Raw genomic sequence first — 15,191 nt, 5'->3', positions numbered from 1 at the left:
CTGACCAGGAGAAGTTTGTTATATTAGCTTCTCAAAGTGGGAAGTGGGGAGGGGGAATTTGAAAGGTGAGGAACAGAACACCTGCTTAATTGTGAGTGGTTTAATATAGCAACTTGCTTTATCTTACACTTGGGGGTTTGGAAAGCATGTGATTTGGGACATTAGGTAATGGCTTGCATGTCTTCATATTGCAGTCAAGATTTGGCTGTAAATGTTGTATGTAGCTCAGCCACATACCTCAGAGCCACCAGACTTCTCCTGCATGTTAGAGGTATCTCAAGGAGGAGAGGCTGTATTTCCTAGGGTGCATTGCCAGATGGAGTGGGACTGGGATTAGCAAGTAGTAATGTCCCAGAGCTACTGATGTCAGCCTCTGTTCTTGCTTTGGCTTTAAGTTTCCATACCATGTAATGTATGGGCCAAGTCCATACTTCTCAAGGGTTGCTCATGGTTGTTGCAGGATGTCCTTGCTAACTTACTCTTTACACTTCCTGGGTTGAAATTCAGGGTTTAAGTTAGTGCTTCTTTGAATCACAATGGCTTACGCATCTGAAACCCATCTACTACTTTCTTGGAATGGAAGTGAATGAACACTTGAAATAGAGATGTTCCAAATCTTCAAGTTTCCATCAATGTGTACCTGATAATGTTAGCTAAAAGTTACTATGGTGTTTATTAAAAGTCCTGTCATCTAGAAGGGTAAAAGTGCTGCAAAAGCTTTTTCTTGTTCATTGCAACTAATGTATCTTGACTGAGTGGCAGTCTTACCCATGTGGCTGTCTAAACTGAACAGCAGCCATCAATCTTAAATGGTTACTGTTGGCAAAAGTCAAGCAACAAGCCCTTGGCTGCCATTTTTCATTTAATTCCAATTTCTAATTGCAGTGTGAAAATGGTACTTCTACTACAACCTCCTGATGTATGATGTGAGACAGGCATCCTGCCCTCTTCAGTTACTGTCCTCATAGATGTAACTACCAGTTATTTGGTCCATGGCTTTACTACAGCATTGAGCAGTTGCTGTGGAGAACTTTTATTTAAAACCTATCATACTCTAGCTTCTGGTTTTTTAATATTAGTTGGCATAATTGATGGTCAAGAAGGCCTTGGAACTGTAGACTTAGATAAAAGCAGCTTAACTAAGATGCTTTGTTTAGTAACCATATTGCCCTGTTTCCAAAGGAAGGAGACAAAGAGATTGCTACCAAAATGCAAGATCTTGCCCTCAGTGAAGGTGCCTTACCTCGTCACTTGCACACTGCTATGTTTACAATAAGCACAGATCAAAGGATGCTTACAAATAGGTATGTCCATCTCACTTGATATATCATGTTTAAAAAAATCTAAGTAATGGCCTAGGGAACACTGGGAGGTCAGGGAAGAAAAGTTGCAGTTCTTCAGGAGAATATTTTCTTTAGCAGCTGGTATATTTTAGTAGACCAAGCTTCAGCCAAGGCTGCAGCCACTTAATAAATCCTTGATTATTCGTTTGTTAAGGTGGGCTTGGGTTGGTTGCTCATTAATGGCTCGAGTTTTGGTTTTTATTTCTTTTAATTCAGGGGAAGAAAAGGCAAGTAGAATGTTTGGAACTTGTAAAAAGTTTCAACTTGTACTGTACAACTGTATAAAAAATGTGTGCACATCTCAGACATCTTGCATGCAGTTAGGGTCACCCATCCTATTTGACAGAGAAGTTTCCTCACAGAAATTATTTCCTGAATCAACAGTCAACTTGTGATCTCTGAGAGAATGCTGTAGTGGATGAGCAATGATTCAATTTTTTTCCATTCAAATACAAGCTTTCAGAAGCTTTTGCTGTGAATTCCTGAAATGCTTAGAGTTGTTAAGGAATGTAGGGACAAGTGGAGCTTGTTGCCACTGTGTATCATTCAGGAGAGAGCTGGTATGAAACCAGCTGTCATGCTAGTTCTGTTTGGTGCTACTGCTTACAATGTGCTTGTAGCAGTGCTTCAGTTCAGTGCAGTAGAATCCTAGTGACAAATGTTGGCAGAAAGCATCAGTTGGCATAGAAGGCAGGCTTCCAGAAAGGCTTTTCTAGCCAATAAGAATGATACTAAGAATTTCAAGTAGAGCATGTAGCAGTTCTTTGTGGCCTCTGGTCTCTTAACTTTAGCTGTAAATTAAGGTTGGCTGGATAAACTTACACTTGGTTATTAGATGTTTCTGCTCTATTGCTCAAGTGTTCTTTGAGGTCTAGATCAAAAAGCATGTGCTGCTACTGTTCCACTAACTTCACTGGAACTTCTTAGAGGCAACACTTTAAAGCATGCTAAGCATATCCTTGAAGAATGTAATGCTTTGTGCTCTTACTCACTCAAGAGCACGAAGCTCTTGCTCATCTTCATTTCATCAGCTTGGTAAGGGTGACAGTTTAGCGGTTTAAAAATCTGTTTAAAGTAGTAACTAGCAGTTTATTAATTTCAATGGCTTTTTCAGGCAGTTAAGTAGACATTTGGTTGGCCTCTGGACAGCTGAGAACAAAACTGCTATGAATTTGTTGAAACGTATTTTGGTAAGTAAAATCAAAGTATGGAGTAGCAAAAGAATAAAATATGAAAGCTTGCAGTATCAAAGTTGGGACAGTCTATATAGTAAACGTATTCCCTTTTCCTTTCAAGGGAGAAGGTCTTGCTTGGAAGATCAGCAGTCTGGCATCTCATACTCTAAAAATTTTCTGTTACCCCCCTGACACTTTTTAAAATACTTTATGTCACAAAACTCTGAAATAAGGTGTCTTGACTTCTTTTTCTTGATTAAAAGGACAAAAATGTGGGAGACATTGTAAGCATGTCTCTAATATTTTGTGCCAATAAGAAATTAAGATATTAAGAGTTCTGTCTATGCGTTCATGTCTTGCCTGTCCAACTTTGTTTGCTTGTAACTTGGTTAAATTTATATGTTGTTAGTTCATATGCTGATCATTAATATGTTCTTCCACCCTTACAGCCTCCTGAATGCTTCTTGCTTAAGTTACTTCAGTGAAGTCAGTTTAATGAATAGTGTTGTAAGAAATTATTCTATCTGGGAAGTTAACAGCTTTGAATTTCAAAATAGCAGTTCCTTCCTTTTTGGCAGAGCAAACTGTCCTGATCTTGGTCACTATTCTTATGGAAAGCTTAGTCAAAAAAGACTATCTCATCTCTAATGTCACATGTAACATTTAGTCCATATCAGAGGATATGCATGGATTCTACTGGATTCTATTCATCCCTCTCAGTATAGCCCTATTTTCTTCCTGAATTCTTTAGGTTCATTAAGTGCTGCTTGAAGAAATGGGATATAGCCCAGAGTTCTGCTTCACTGAAGCCAGTAATATGTCTCTGTTGAGCAATTCTGTTGAGGACGGAGGCATTTTACTAATCACAGCAAAAAAAATGTTGTAGCTTTACATACTTACTTCAGAGTAGAATATAAATACTTGATAAAACTATAAAATACAAATTTTGAAATCTCTGATTTAAAGAAATTGTTATTACCTAATGTGATGGTTTCTGTTCATTAACCACGTGTGTTTACATTGGTTTTAAATGTTTTTAGCCACCAGGTTTGCTGGCATACCTTGACAGTACTGATCCTGTTCCTGAAAAAGATGCTGATAGAATGCATGTTAGAGATAACTTAAAAATTGCAACTGTAAGTAATTGTAGTTGTCTTACCTCTTCCATTATATAGATGTACAGTCTTAGTGACTTTTCTAATACAGACACTTGACTGCTGCATTGACCTGCAGCAAAGATAACCCACAACTGTAAATAATTAGTTTTATTCTGCAGGATCAGTATGGCAAGTTTAATAAAGTGCCAGAGTGGCAGAGACTGGCTGGAAAAGCTGCAAAGGAAGTTGAAAAATTTGCCAAAGAGAAGGTGGATCTAGTCTTGATGCACTGGAGAGATCGAATGGGCATAGCTCAAAAAGAGGTAAAAGTATTTGAAACTCTGTTAGAGCAACTTGACTAAGTCACAGTAACCAGTTGAGTGTCAGAATACACACTCAAATAAATAGTAAAGAAGTGTTGTGATGTGAGAGTTCTCCTTCCTTTTAGCAAACTCTCTACTTCTTGCTATTCTTGGGTTAGAAATGGGTTCCAGGGAGAATGTTGAGCAGACAAATTAATTCCTTCAGCATATGTATTAAGCTTTAGCCGACCTTATCAAACTGCAGTGCAGCCTGTGTGCATTTCTTGTAAGATACAGGAGAAAATTCCTGGAAATATGTTGAAACCAGTTTTTGAAGTATATTTAAAAGAAATGGAATATTCATTGCATACAAAATGATGTACTTTCCACCAGTAATATTTTAGTTATGGAACCTGCTTGAGGAATCATAGAATAGCCTGGGTTGGAAGGGACCGTAAACATCATCTAGTTCTATTCCCCCGTCCAAGGACACCACCTTAGGATTCACTTGAATATGGGTGTCTCAGTGCTTAAAGGGCAACACAAGGCTGTAACTAAGGTCAGTATTGAGACTGAAGTAATAACTGTTTTGATCTGTTGTTATTAGAGGAGAGCTTAAGCGCTGGTTGAGTTTTTACAGTTGGTCTCCTTTTTCTTTTAGTTTTATTGCCATGTTCTAAATGACAAACTTTCAATTATGAGGTGTTTCCCTTAACTTTCTGTAGTATAAGCTTATTTTTGTACATTCTGGAAGTGAAACAGTCTGTTGTACATGCAAAGAAGGATGAAAATGCAGAGTATTGAAAATGCCTGTCTTTGTAATTGTTTTGATGTAGTAATAAGCTTTAATTTAGGAAAATCTAGCTCATGTCCTACACACGGTGCAGAAGTTTGATAGTAATATTTCTGAAGTAATGGTGAATTAAGTTCAAAAGAGGAAAATTGAAGAAATGTGAAAAATAATGGAAGGTCAAATTTTAAACTTTGCTTAAAGGACTTTAAACAACTTGTCTAGGTACTGAGTTTAAAGAGTAATTTTTCTATGAGGAGTTCTGAGCTGTGTCATTTCGCAGTAAACGTGTGCAAGTGTAGCTTGGAGAAGATAGTAGCAAGTTTGGTGTTACAGCTTTAAATTACTTCAGTGACTCTGGAGTGTTAAATGTATTTTTCTTTTTCTTCCAATTTTTCTTCATAATCAGGACAGAAACAATATGGTGAGTCTGTATATCTCTGTCACTTGTGTGGACTCTATTGCTCAGACTTCTGCTTGCATGTGATACCTCTTGTAGATGATAACACTGATTTCATGCTTCATCAAAATAGGGAATCTTTCAGTGACCAAGTCAGGCTTGGTTTTATTTTTGTGACTTCCTCTAGTTCTTTCAAGAGCAAAACATTCTTAATGTGGGCTTTCACCTCCATCAGCTTTGGAGCTGATGAATGCCTATGGTGGTGGAAATTAAGCTTTTTTCAGGGAGAACTTGATTCTAAACAAATGATTTATCAAACAGCTGAAAGTTTCTCTGGCATGATTTAACTTGGTGCAAATAACACTTGTGAAAAAAGTCTGTTGCTGCTACTCACTAGAAAAGGAGACATTATTAATGATGCTTAACTTATTATTGTTTTTGAAGGAGTGTAAAAAAATCCAGCATTTTATTTTAAAAGGGAAAAATGGGAGGTATCTGCCTCTACTAACTTGTGAAATTTGGTTTTTTTGCAGAACATTATTCAGAAACCAGTGATATTAAGGAAACGGCGCCAAAGAATAAAAATAGAAGCAAACTGGGATCTCTTCTATTACAGGTGAAAATGCTAAAGTTAATATTGTGGTCTCAGATACAAGTGACTTCCAATTTCTGCCTGACTTGAAACAGTGCAAGTGTTTTCTAGCAACTACATACTAAAAACCCCCTAAGCTATAAATAAGGATTTCACTTGTGTTCAGGGAAAGGAGGAATTTAGAAAGCTTCTGAAATATTATCAAACTACATAGTTTTTTCCCTTGAACCAAAAGGAAGAGTAAATAACAAACTGCAGGTGCAAATCTGCATGGTATTGAAGGCCAAGTGAAGTACCACTGGAAAGCATTGTAGTTTGATGGTATGTCAACCTGTGAGCTACTTGAGATGTTGTAACTTGAATTGGAACAAACATGACCTTAGAACAGGGCAAGAGAAAGCACATGGATACTGGATTTATATAAAATAGTGCCACAGGTCCTAAATGAGGTCCTAAAGCTTGCTTGCCTGTGAGTTCTTACAGCTGTCAAAGTTACAAGGGAGGGGCATCCATCTGGGAAAGATATATCGCTTTGGCTAGGGCCATTGTGTTAAGTAGACTAATGAAACTTGGTTTGGCTAACAAACTATGTAAGCAAGCTTGGGGAAATTCCTTAAACTTAGCTGCTTGATGTTTCTAAATGTCAAATAGTTCCATGAAAGGAAGATTTGTGTGCTCCTAAACCTTTGGTTTTAAAGTCCATTTTCAATCTTTGGATCCGAAGGCTGTGTTGGTAACTGCTACTAAAGAACGTCCACTGACTGTTTTGTGACACTTACAGCATCAACTTCTATTTTACTACATGAGCTACTTAATGTTTTTGTTGGTTTAAAACACAGCTGGTATGTGCATGTCTGCTGCTCTGGATTGTTTACCTGTAGCCTTTACTGGCTTACAGTGAATTGCTTGCCTTTCTCCTGCTCATCAACTACATGCAGATGGCAAAGTGAGCCCAAAGGGATGACATGGGCGTGCTTTAGTCTAGGCTGGTGTCCATGGCTATGAAAACAGTATACAAGTGAACAACTGTAATTACTGTAACAAATTCGAGACCACTGCTCTCTGTCTTTTAATTAAGGTCCATTAATGCTAACAATCTCCACTAGCTTGCCAGATGAATTTTATCTGCTTTTCAGATAATGTTTTGCAGGGTTTAAACTATGTAACTTCTTTTTTAGATTTGTTCAGGATCATGCTAGATCAAACTTGATTTGGAACTTCAAAACACGAGAAGAACTGAGAGATACTCTTGAGTCTGAGATGAGAGCATTTAATATTGACAGAGAACTTGGTAGTGCTAACGTTATCTCATGGAACCACCAGGAGTTTGAGGTAATTGACCTACTATAGGGCAAAATGCATCTGTAAAATATGTCTACTTGAAGTGTCACTTCTGTCTCTTATTCACACACAAGAGTGAATCTTGTGTGGATGATCCCTGACTGCAAGCTAGAATTTTTTTTTGGGTTATGGAATCAACTGTTAAGGCTTGAGTCAGTGAACAGGTACTACTGTCCAGTGTCACTGTGCAAAACAGAATCCTCTTTAACCTAACAAATGGTGCTGTGAAGATGAAACATTTATCAGAACCCATGGTGTATTCTTGCATTAGGTCAAGAGTTGGTCCTTACACTGTTGTCCAGATAAGTCATAATTGTTTTTGTGTGTGTTCTGTCCAAATTGTTTTGGGTAGTTTCAGAAGTCACTTTTTTCTGATAACAAGTTTATTGTCTTTATTTCCATCATGTTTCAGTAATCCTGTGTCTGTTAAATGCTGTATTGCCAAATTATGAATAGGTTATGGGGCTAAAATATGCTGCATTGTAAATTATAGATGAAGGTCATTGTCATCCCATTCTAGGAACAGCAGAACCAAAACTAAAAAAAAACTTGGATGCTTCTGCAGAGCAATCTGTATGGTCCTGATTGGCTTTCTCAAAACATCTTGCAAGATGTTTTCAAGTAATGTGCTAATAAACACTTCCTTTACTGTTCTCTTATCTCCAGTATTGTTGTGGTTCCAAACAACAGTGTGGTTTTAATTAATGTGTAATGCTTTAGCAAAGCAAGGCCACCCTTGAATTCAACTGCAAGATACTCCTTAGATGTTCCCATTGCCATCCTTGAGTATGGCTTTCTAGTTACATTTGAACTGAGAACTGTTAGTGAAATGAAAACAAACTTGGTTTGGGGAATTTCTTAGCTGATTACTCTGAAAATCAGGAAGAACTGCAAGACATCAGGCTAATGCTCTATGCAAGAGAACAATTTTACATGTACAGTTTATCCTTATCACACAACTATAGGTTGCTTCTTACACTGATGCAGTAAATAGGCTGGGTTTAGATAGGTATTTCTTGCACTTCGGCATTTGTCTTTCAAAGTTTCCTTCAGGTATAGGTCAGGCACAGTGTCTGCTATCCCAACCTTTTAGCACTGCAAACTGGGACAGAATCAGAAGTACAGATTTGAAACTTAGTAATAAAGACTTCCCCCACGTACTCTGTGCTCCTGTGTGGCTTTAGGCTGCTGGAATGTATCAGTAGCATTCTTGCAGCTATGACCCGGGATACTCTGGGACTGGATTGAACAGCTGCTGTCCCACAGATTTGCTTTTAAATAGTAATGAATATGTTACTGGACTATGCTGTAAGTATTTGAACTAAATAGTGGGGACAAAGACTTTCCTATCAACTATGAAATCTTTGGCAAGGGGGGTGGTGGATTGAGACTCCTCTGAAGGCTATGATCAAATCTGTAGATAACTTTGTGGCCTCATGAAAAATCTGCAAAGTATGGATAAAAAAAGCACACTGTAGAGTAGCTTTGTTGTATGTTAGAGGTACCTCTAATTAAGTGCTTGCCAAGTGCTTGTTACCACTGAACATTGAGGCATTTATTAAATTTAATGCAGCTGCTCTGAAGTTAATGTTGGTTTTTATTGTGCAATTTTATTTCGGCTTCTTGTTTTGTGAACTGATGCCTCTAGGCTTTTATTATCCAGCACAGCAGCAAGCATAACTAGTAATTAGATTGTGCTTGTGTTTCACACTTGCAGTAACATTAAGTGAAATACCTTGCAATGGTATAACTACTTATTAAAACCTGAGTCACTGAATGCATCATGTGCTACTCAAGTTTAGTTAATAAAACCAGCTGGTATTAGAAACAAGTTTGTTGAAGGCTGGAAATAGAGATTTCAGTAAGATAAGAAGCTTCATTTATTCATGAGGGCAGCAATAGTCAGTGGCTTTTATTTTGTAGATGTACGTTTCTTTAACAGAAAACTTGCGGATTTCAGTTTTCCTACATCTTAGGAGAGTTTGCTAACCTTGTTGGGTTTTTAGATGCAATTGAGCTCAGTATTGTTATGCAAGCAAAAACTTACTGAAGGAGAAACAATATATATTGTCAATATATATTGTTAACTAAGGTGTTCTGTGTTACAGGTGAAATATGAGTGCCTTTCTGAGGAAATAAAAATAGGGGATTATTATCTAAGATTGTTGCTGGAAGAAGATGAAACTGAAGAGAGTGGAGCAATCAAAAGATCGTGAGATATTATTAAAACCTTATCTCATTCCTAAGGTCTGTTTGTTTTCTTTACTAAAATCTCATTTCTGTTTTAGATATGAATTCTTCAATGAACTCTACCATCGCTTCTTGCTTACCCCAAAAGTGAATATGAAATGCTTATGTCTGCAAGCATTGGCCATTGTTTATGGAAGGTGTCATGAAGAAATAGGACCATTTTCTGATACCAAGTACATTGTTGGAATGTTAGAAAGGGTAAGAATTATTTTAAATTATTGCATATAGTAGTTAACATACTGCTAGTCCAACATATGTTCAGATCCTTCAAGTTACTGTGAAACCCAAGTTTTGTATTTACAGTATGTGAATACTTTTTTCCATGCTGTCCAACAGCTGTTCTTAGTATCTCCCTTTGTTTTAGTTTCATTAAAGTTTAACTAAAAAACCTGCTGATCATAGAGATATTTCAAACTAGTCTCCTTAAGACCAACAGAATGCAGATATAACTTCAGCTTGCTTTTTAAAAATGCAGAAGCTTTATAAGAGGAGAATCTTTTTTCATATCACATTGTTTCAAAGTACTGACTTCAAGTCATAGTCCCAGACCTAGGGAAACGATAGCTCCAGATGAGCACATGTGGTGAATTAGATTTGTAGTAGTAGCTGATTTGTCTATTAAGTGTCTGTTAAGTTATGTCTGACAACTGATTCAGCTTGCAAAAATAAATTTCTGTTAAGTCTGAAGGAAGAGTTCTGCCCCTGCATCAGCATGGGTTTTGGCTGTTGCAAGTGAAACTGAACCAGTGTAGTCCCTTGTTATTTTGCTTTGAGCCTTGATAATCTCACCAGGGATGTAACTGTCTGCTGGCTAAAAGCAATTTCTTTTTCTCTTGTGCTTATTTTAACTGGTTCACTGGGATTGCAAACATAGTCCTGACAGAGCAGAGACTTGGAAGAATAGTGGGTTTGATCCAGGGCAGCAACAGTGTTGCAGGGCCTTTGCTCCTTAGTGGCAGAAAACCAGCTTTATTAGCTGTGCATGAAACTGAACACTTAATAAATAGTCAGCAGGTTTTCTGGGCATGAAAAAACAATATGGGGCTTTGCAGCTGCAACTGTGTTGATTTTTGAAGGAACTTTTAGTATGTGCTATGAAATACTAACTTGTTCTTTTCTGTTGCAACAGTGCACTGACAGGCTTGAGCGGGACAGATTGATCCTGTTCCTCAATAAGCTGATCCTCAATAAGGTAAGGTGGACATGTACAGCAGTTTATCAGTCTTTTGACTGGGTAAAATAGTCTGAACTAGTCTTTCAGGATTAACTTGAACAAAAATTCAAGTATTGAGGAAGTTTTATAATAATGTTTGATACAGCTTTCTGGAATGTGATAGCTGTTATTTACTGGTGAGAAAGCTGAAGGAAATATGTAAACATTGTGGTGATTGTATCATTCTAGTCACTTTAGAGAATGATTTGACTTGCTTTGTGGTCACTTCTTACTTGAATGAAGCTTACTTGAATAAAAATTGATGAAATAAATTATCATTGCTTAATTGCAGCAATGCTTATCTAGAAAATTATTTTAGTAATTCAGTTCATTTATTAACAGAGAAATGTGAAGGACCTTATGGATTCAAATGGTATCAGAATTCTCGTAGATCTTCTTACTCTGGCACATCTTCACACGAGCAGAGCTACAGTACCTTTGCAGGTATGGGGCCTTTGTTTCTTACTACTCATATGTTGCTCTGCAAAAGGGACAGTTCTTAAAAAAAATCAATGTACTTTTCACATTTCCTGTAGAAATGTGATATTTGCACTGTGAAGCTGAAGCTATTCTTGTAAACATCCACTTTTAGAGCAACGTGATTGAGGCAGCACCTGATGCGAAGAGGGAGAGCGAGAAAGAATGGTACTTTGGCAATGCTGACAAAGAAAGGAGTGGTCCTTACAGCTTTCAAGAGGTACCTGGCAGCTTCAGACTCACAACTTGACAAATTATTTTTGTCCTGGTGACTGGTGTGACTCAAACAGTGAGAGGGACCATAAACAATGCTAAAGAATGTTCTTCAAGTAACTCTTTAAATAAGGATTAAAGCTAGATAAAAGACTTGATGTAGTGCCAAGAACTACAACCTTTTTGGTAAGACTGCCTACCCCTCCATGCCTGTTAGTTGCAACATCATCTGACACCTTCTACTTTATGATTCTGTGTGACAGTGTTATAAACACATTGAAATTTCATTCAACAATAATAGTCAGCTGTACAGCAGTTGAAAACTTGCCATGAGTGTGAGTGTTTAGGAGCAAAGGTGGTTCTGCATGCTGAATAAACTAAATTCATCTCTAATCTTGCAATAGATGCAGGAACTATGGAATAATGGAAATCTGACTTCAAAAACTCGTTGCTGGGCTCAGGGTATGGATGGCTGGCGACCCTTACAGGTCATCCCTCAGCTGAAGTGGTGCTTGCTTGCCAGTGGCCAGCCTGTGTTGAATGAGACTGACCTTGCCACACTTGTCCTCAACATGCTCATCACCATGTGTGGATATTTTCCCAGCAGGTAAACAGGGATTTTTTAGCAGAAAGGATTAACTTTATCTGACAGATGCATGAATTTGTAAATTCTGTCTTAAAGCTTTTCTTAGAAAGTAGTACATTAAGGAACTCTATTAAAGAGCCTTTTACATGGTAGTAATTCATTTTGTGGTCAAATAGAGAGTTTGTAAATGAGACAATACTAATATTGTGAAAGGGACGGCAAGAATGAATGCACAAGCTATGTGCATTTCTAATGCTATAGACAGGCTCTTGTTTAACTTTAAACTGCTTTAATGCAGGACACTAAACCACATTTACTAAGTCTAACAACAAACTTTGAAGCTAATGAAGAAAGACAAAGGGTGTGGCTTCAATAGTCTAATAATTAATAAAATTGTTACTTCTTGAAAGAGAAAAGGCACTGATTGTGCTTACTGCTCTACTACTTGATTTCTTTAGGGATCAAGATAATGCTATTATAAGACCTCTGCCTAAAGTGAAAAGGCTGTTGTCAGATAGTACTTGTCTTCCTCATATCACTCAGGTAAGTAACTTCTAAAATGTACCTAAATGAGTGAAAGTTTGACTTTATCTTCTGCATCCAAATACTTTAGGTGGGGCAAACACATCAAAGAACAATTGTAACATTGTGCAGATCTCTGATCATGCAGTTGTTCCTTTCATAGGGTGTTGTTTCAAATTTCATGCTTTGCAGCCAATTTTGTTAAAAAATGCTTCTGTTCTTGGAGATACTGAAGAGCCACCTAGACCTGGACTTATAAAGACCCGGACATGGTCTTTATCAACTAGGTCTAGAAGATCATGCTTTTAGCAGAGGAATTTGAGGTCTCTTTCAACTTAAAATAGTCTTTGATTGACACTTGCTGTTTTCAAGCTGAAGTATTCTTTAACTATAATTTCTGTAAGTTTCTGGGTTGTCCCAATAATTAGTTAAAGCTTCAGTTTTGGCCAGATAATTTGCACTTCTTGCAGTTAATATAAATGCTTGTGTTTGATTTCAGCTATTACTGACTTTTGATCCTATCCTTGTGGAAAAAGTTGCTGTATTACTCTCTCATGTCATGCAAGACAACCCTCAGTTACCTCGTTTTTATCTGAGTGGAGTATTCTTCTTCATCATGATGTACACTGGTTCCAATGTACTTCCCATTGCAAGGTGAGGAAAATGAACAGCCAAAAGTACCTTGTGACCAGTCATGCTCAGGACTGCTGCTCTACATACATCTCTACATGCTCTGGGGGAGTGTGGGTAGCTAGAACCAACATGAAATTCTTCTAAAAAAATTTCCTCCCCATGATCTTGTCAGTCACTAAAAAGCAAATAGCTTATGATCCTTCCAGAGAGGGAATGAGAGCATGTCCAATGATACAGTTTTAACAGTATAGCTGGGCATGCCTTATTGTAGAATAAACATTAAAGCACTAAAAAGCAGTAACACAGGCTACATATATGCTGATATAGCTTTTGATAGTAGGCAGCTATTTAAACGGTTTAAAAAAGCTAATAGCCTCTTTTAATATTGAAGCCTAAAACAGTTAAATTAATCTGTACTGCCTGATAATGCACTGCACATGCAGGTGGCTACTGCAGTTCATTTCAGTACTTTCCTTATAAATGCAATAGTTCATAAAAAGCTGTCCTACAATTCCAGTTAAGTCTCTTGTACAGTGAAATGCATTGGGAAATGATTGCATGCTTCCATGATGACTCTGGTGTAATAGACCTGTCAGCTGTTAGTATAAAATCATCCCTGCAGTGATGATCTAGCAGCACAGAGGTTGTCTGTGTCTCTATCAGCATCTTTTTTTGTGTGTGGAGAAAACAAGCTTTCAGGAACAAGACTGAAACTGAAATGATGAGCATAAGGCAACATTTATAACGCAGGAGTGCTTAGCTTGGTGGAGTTCCAAGGATTTAATGAACTTAGTGCAGAAATTCATACAGCTGTTGTAGTTACTCTTCTATCTCAAAGTAAATGTGCAGTACCTGCCAGCCTGGACTATGTTGGTCTGCTTACTATTCTAGGGTACCATAGTATCAGACAAAAAGAAAGTAACTGCTGTTTCTCTTCCAGGTTTTTGAAATACACACATACAAAACAAGCTTTCAAGTCTGAAGAAGTGAGTAGATTGCAAAAGTAACTACCTCTGTTTCCAAATAGTTTTGCAGACTACCTGTAGTAGTTTTTTAACTAGAATTTAAAAGAACTATAAGGGAAAAGGGGGAGAGCTTTTTGGTCTCAAATTAATTAGCAAGACAGAATTCAATTACCTTTGAGATGACCATGTGATCTCTTCTGTAGACAAAAAGTCAAGATATAGTTCAAAGAAGTATACTTGGACATATTCTTCCTGAAGCAATGGTGTGTTATTTAGAAAACTATGAACCAGAAAAATTTTCTGAGATATTCCTTGGAGAATTTGACACTCCGGAAGCAATTTGGAGCAATGAAATGAGGTAACTGTTTTCTGTCAGAGGGACAAATAAATCTGAATGGCAGGTTATGTTGAAAAGGTATTTGACATTCTTAAAGAAAGCTGAAAATACCTGGATTCCATGGCTTCCTCTTGTTTACCTTCTGCAAGGGCAATGTCGTGCACTGCACTCTGCTTCAACCAAAAATAATGAGGGCAAGGGAGAGCAGAATTGGCACTGGGAATGGGAATATTTCTTAGAACATCTTGAGTAAATTATTTCGTCAATGGAGATTTGACTATCTATGTGAAGTGCTTATACTTACTCATTTATATGAACTTTTTTATTACCAGTATCTATCTCTGTGATATACCTCTAATATTCAAATACATATTAGGCTCTCCCAGAAAGTAAAGAGGTGTTGAGAAAGGCAAAATACCATTTTAATTGTTTTCAATAAACTAGTTTTCATGGTGTTTAAATAGCTCTCTGATAGAAAAGGACAGAATCTAATTCTAAACCCCTCCTGAAAAGTGGGAAAATTCCAAGCAAAACCTTTGCAGAAGAAATCATTGAACACACTTGTACAATGAGTGAGGATTGAGGACAGCTGGGCAAGTGGTAAACTAAACTTTGTGACTTTCAGGCGTCTAATGATAGAGAAGATTGCTGCTCATCTTGCTGACTTCACCCCTCGTCTTCAAAGCAATACAAGAGCCCTCTACCAATACTGTCCCATCCCAGTTATCAACTATCCCCAACTGGAAAATGAGCTGTTCTGTAACATTTATTACCTCAAGCATCTTTGTGATACACTCAGATTTCCAGACTGGCCAATTAAAGATCCGGTAAGTAGGAAGTATTTTAAGATTCATTTAGTTCCTGATTTTTCAGTCCTAAAAGTTAATGAAAAGTCCTAAAATGTGAACAAAAATCAAATGCTAGGTTTGTTTCAAGTAACTCCTTTATTGTGAAT

General features: G+C 37.4%; 1 protein-coding gene across 8 annotated transcripts in view; it reads left to right on the top strand.

Moving 5' to 3' along the window:
• DNAJC13 (DnaJ heat shock protein family (Hsp40) member C13) overlaps positions 1-15,191 on the top strand; it is a 57,395-nt gene that overhangs the window by 20,920 nt on the left and 21,284 nt on the right. For 5 of the 8 annotated variants that reach the window (XR_015275861.1, XR_015275862.1, XM_023919333.2 and 2 more), the window contains exons 17-33: positions 1,183-1,304; positions 2,458-2,533; positions 3,559-3,654; positions 3,795-3,938; positions 5,641-5,723; positions 6,878-7,031; positions 9,149-9,252; positions 9,329-9,488; positions 10,420-10,482; positions 10,846-10,947; positions 11,096-11,200; positions 11,598-11,800; positions 12,238-12,322; positions 12,801-12,955; positions 13,875-13,920; positions 14,103-14,257; positions 14,862-15,063. Coding sequence is in view for 5 of the 8 variants with exons in the window: in XM_023919333.2 (XP_023775101.1) it covers positions 1,183-1,304; positions 2,458-2,533; positions 3,559-3,654; positions 3,795-3,938; positions 5,641-5,723; positions 6,878-7,031; positions 9,149-9,252; positions 9,329-9,488; positions 10,420-10,482; positions 10,846-10,947; positions 11,096-11,200; positions 11,598-11,800; positions 12,238-12,322; positions 12,801-12,955; positions 13,875-13,920; positions 14,103-14,257; positions 14,862-15,063 (2,055 nt within the window). In the remaining 3 variants the exon portion in view is untranslated. Of the gene's footprint in view, positions 1-1,182; positions 1,305-2,457; positions 2,534-3,558; positions 3,655-3,794; positions 3,939-5,116; positions 5,132-5,640; positions 5,724-6,877; positions 7,032-9,148; positions 9,253-9,328; positions 9,489-10,419; positions 10,483-10,845; positions 10,948-11,095; positions 11,201-11,597; positions 11,801-12,237; positions 12,323-12,800; positions 12,956-13,874; positions 13,921-14,102; positions 14,258-14,861; positions 15,064-15,191 lie in introns of all 8 variants that reach the window. The other 3 variants (XR_002861150.2, XM_023919332.2, XM_086849253.1) reach the window with 1 other exon arrangement.

This window comes from Cyanistes caeruleus, chromosome 1 (assembly GCF_971803275.1).
Source record: "Cyanistes caeruleus chromosome 1, bCyaCae1.hap1.1, whole genome shotgun sequence".
NCBI classification, from domain to species: Eukaryota; Metazoa; Chordata; class Aves; order Passeriformes; family Paridae; genus Cyanistes; species Cyanistes caeruleus.
This window is presented reverse-complemented; position numbering and strand designations above follow the sequence as displayed.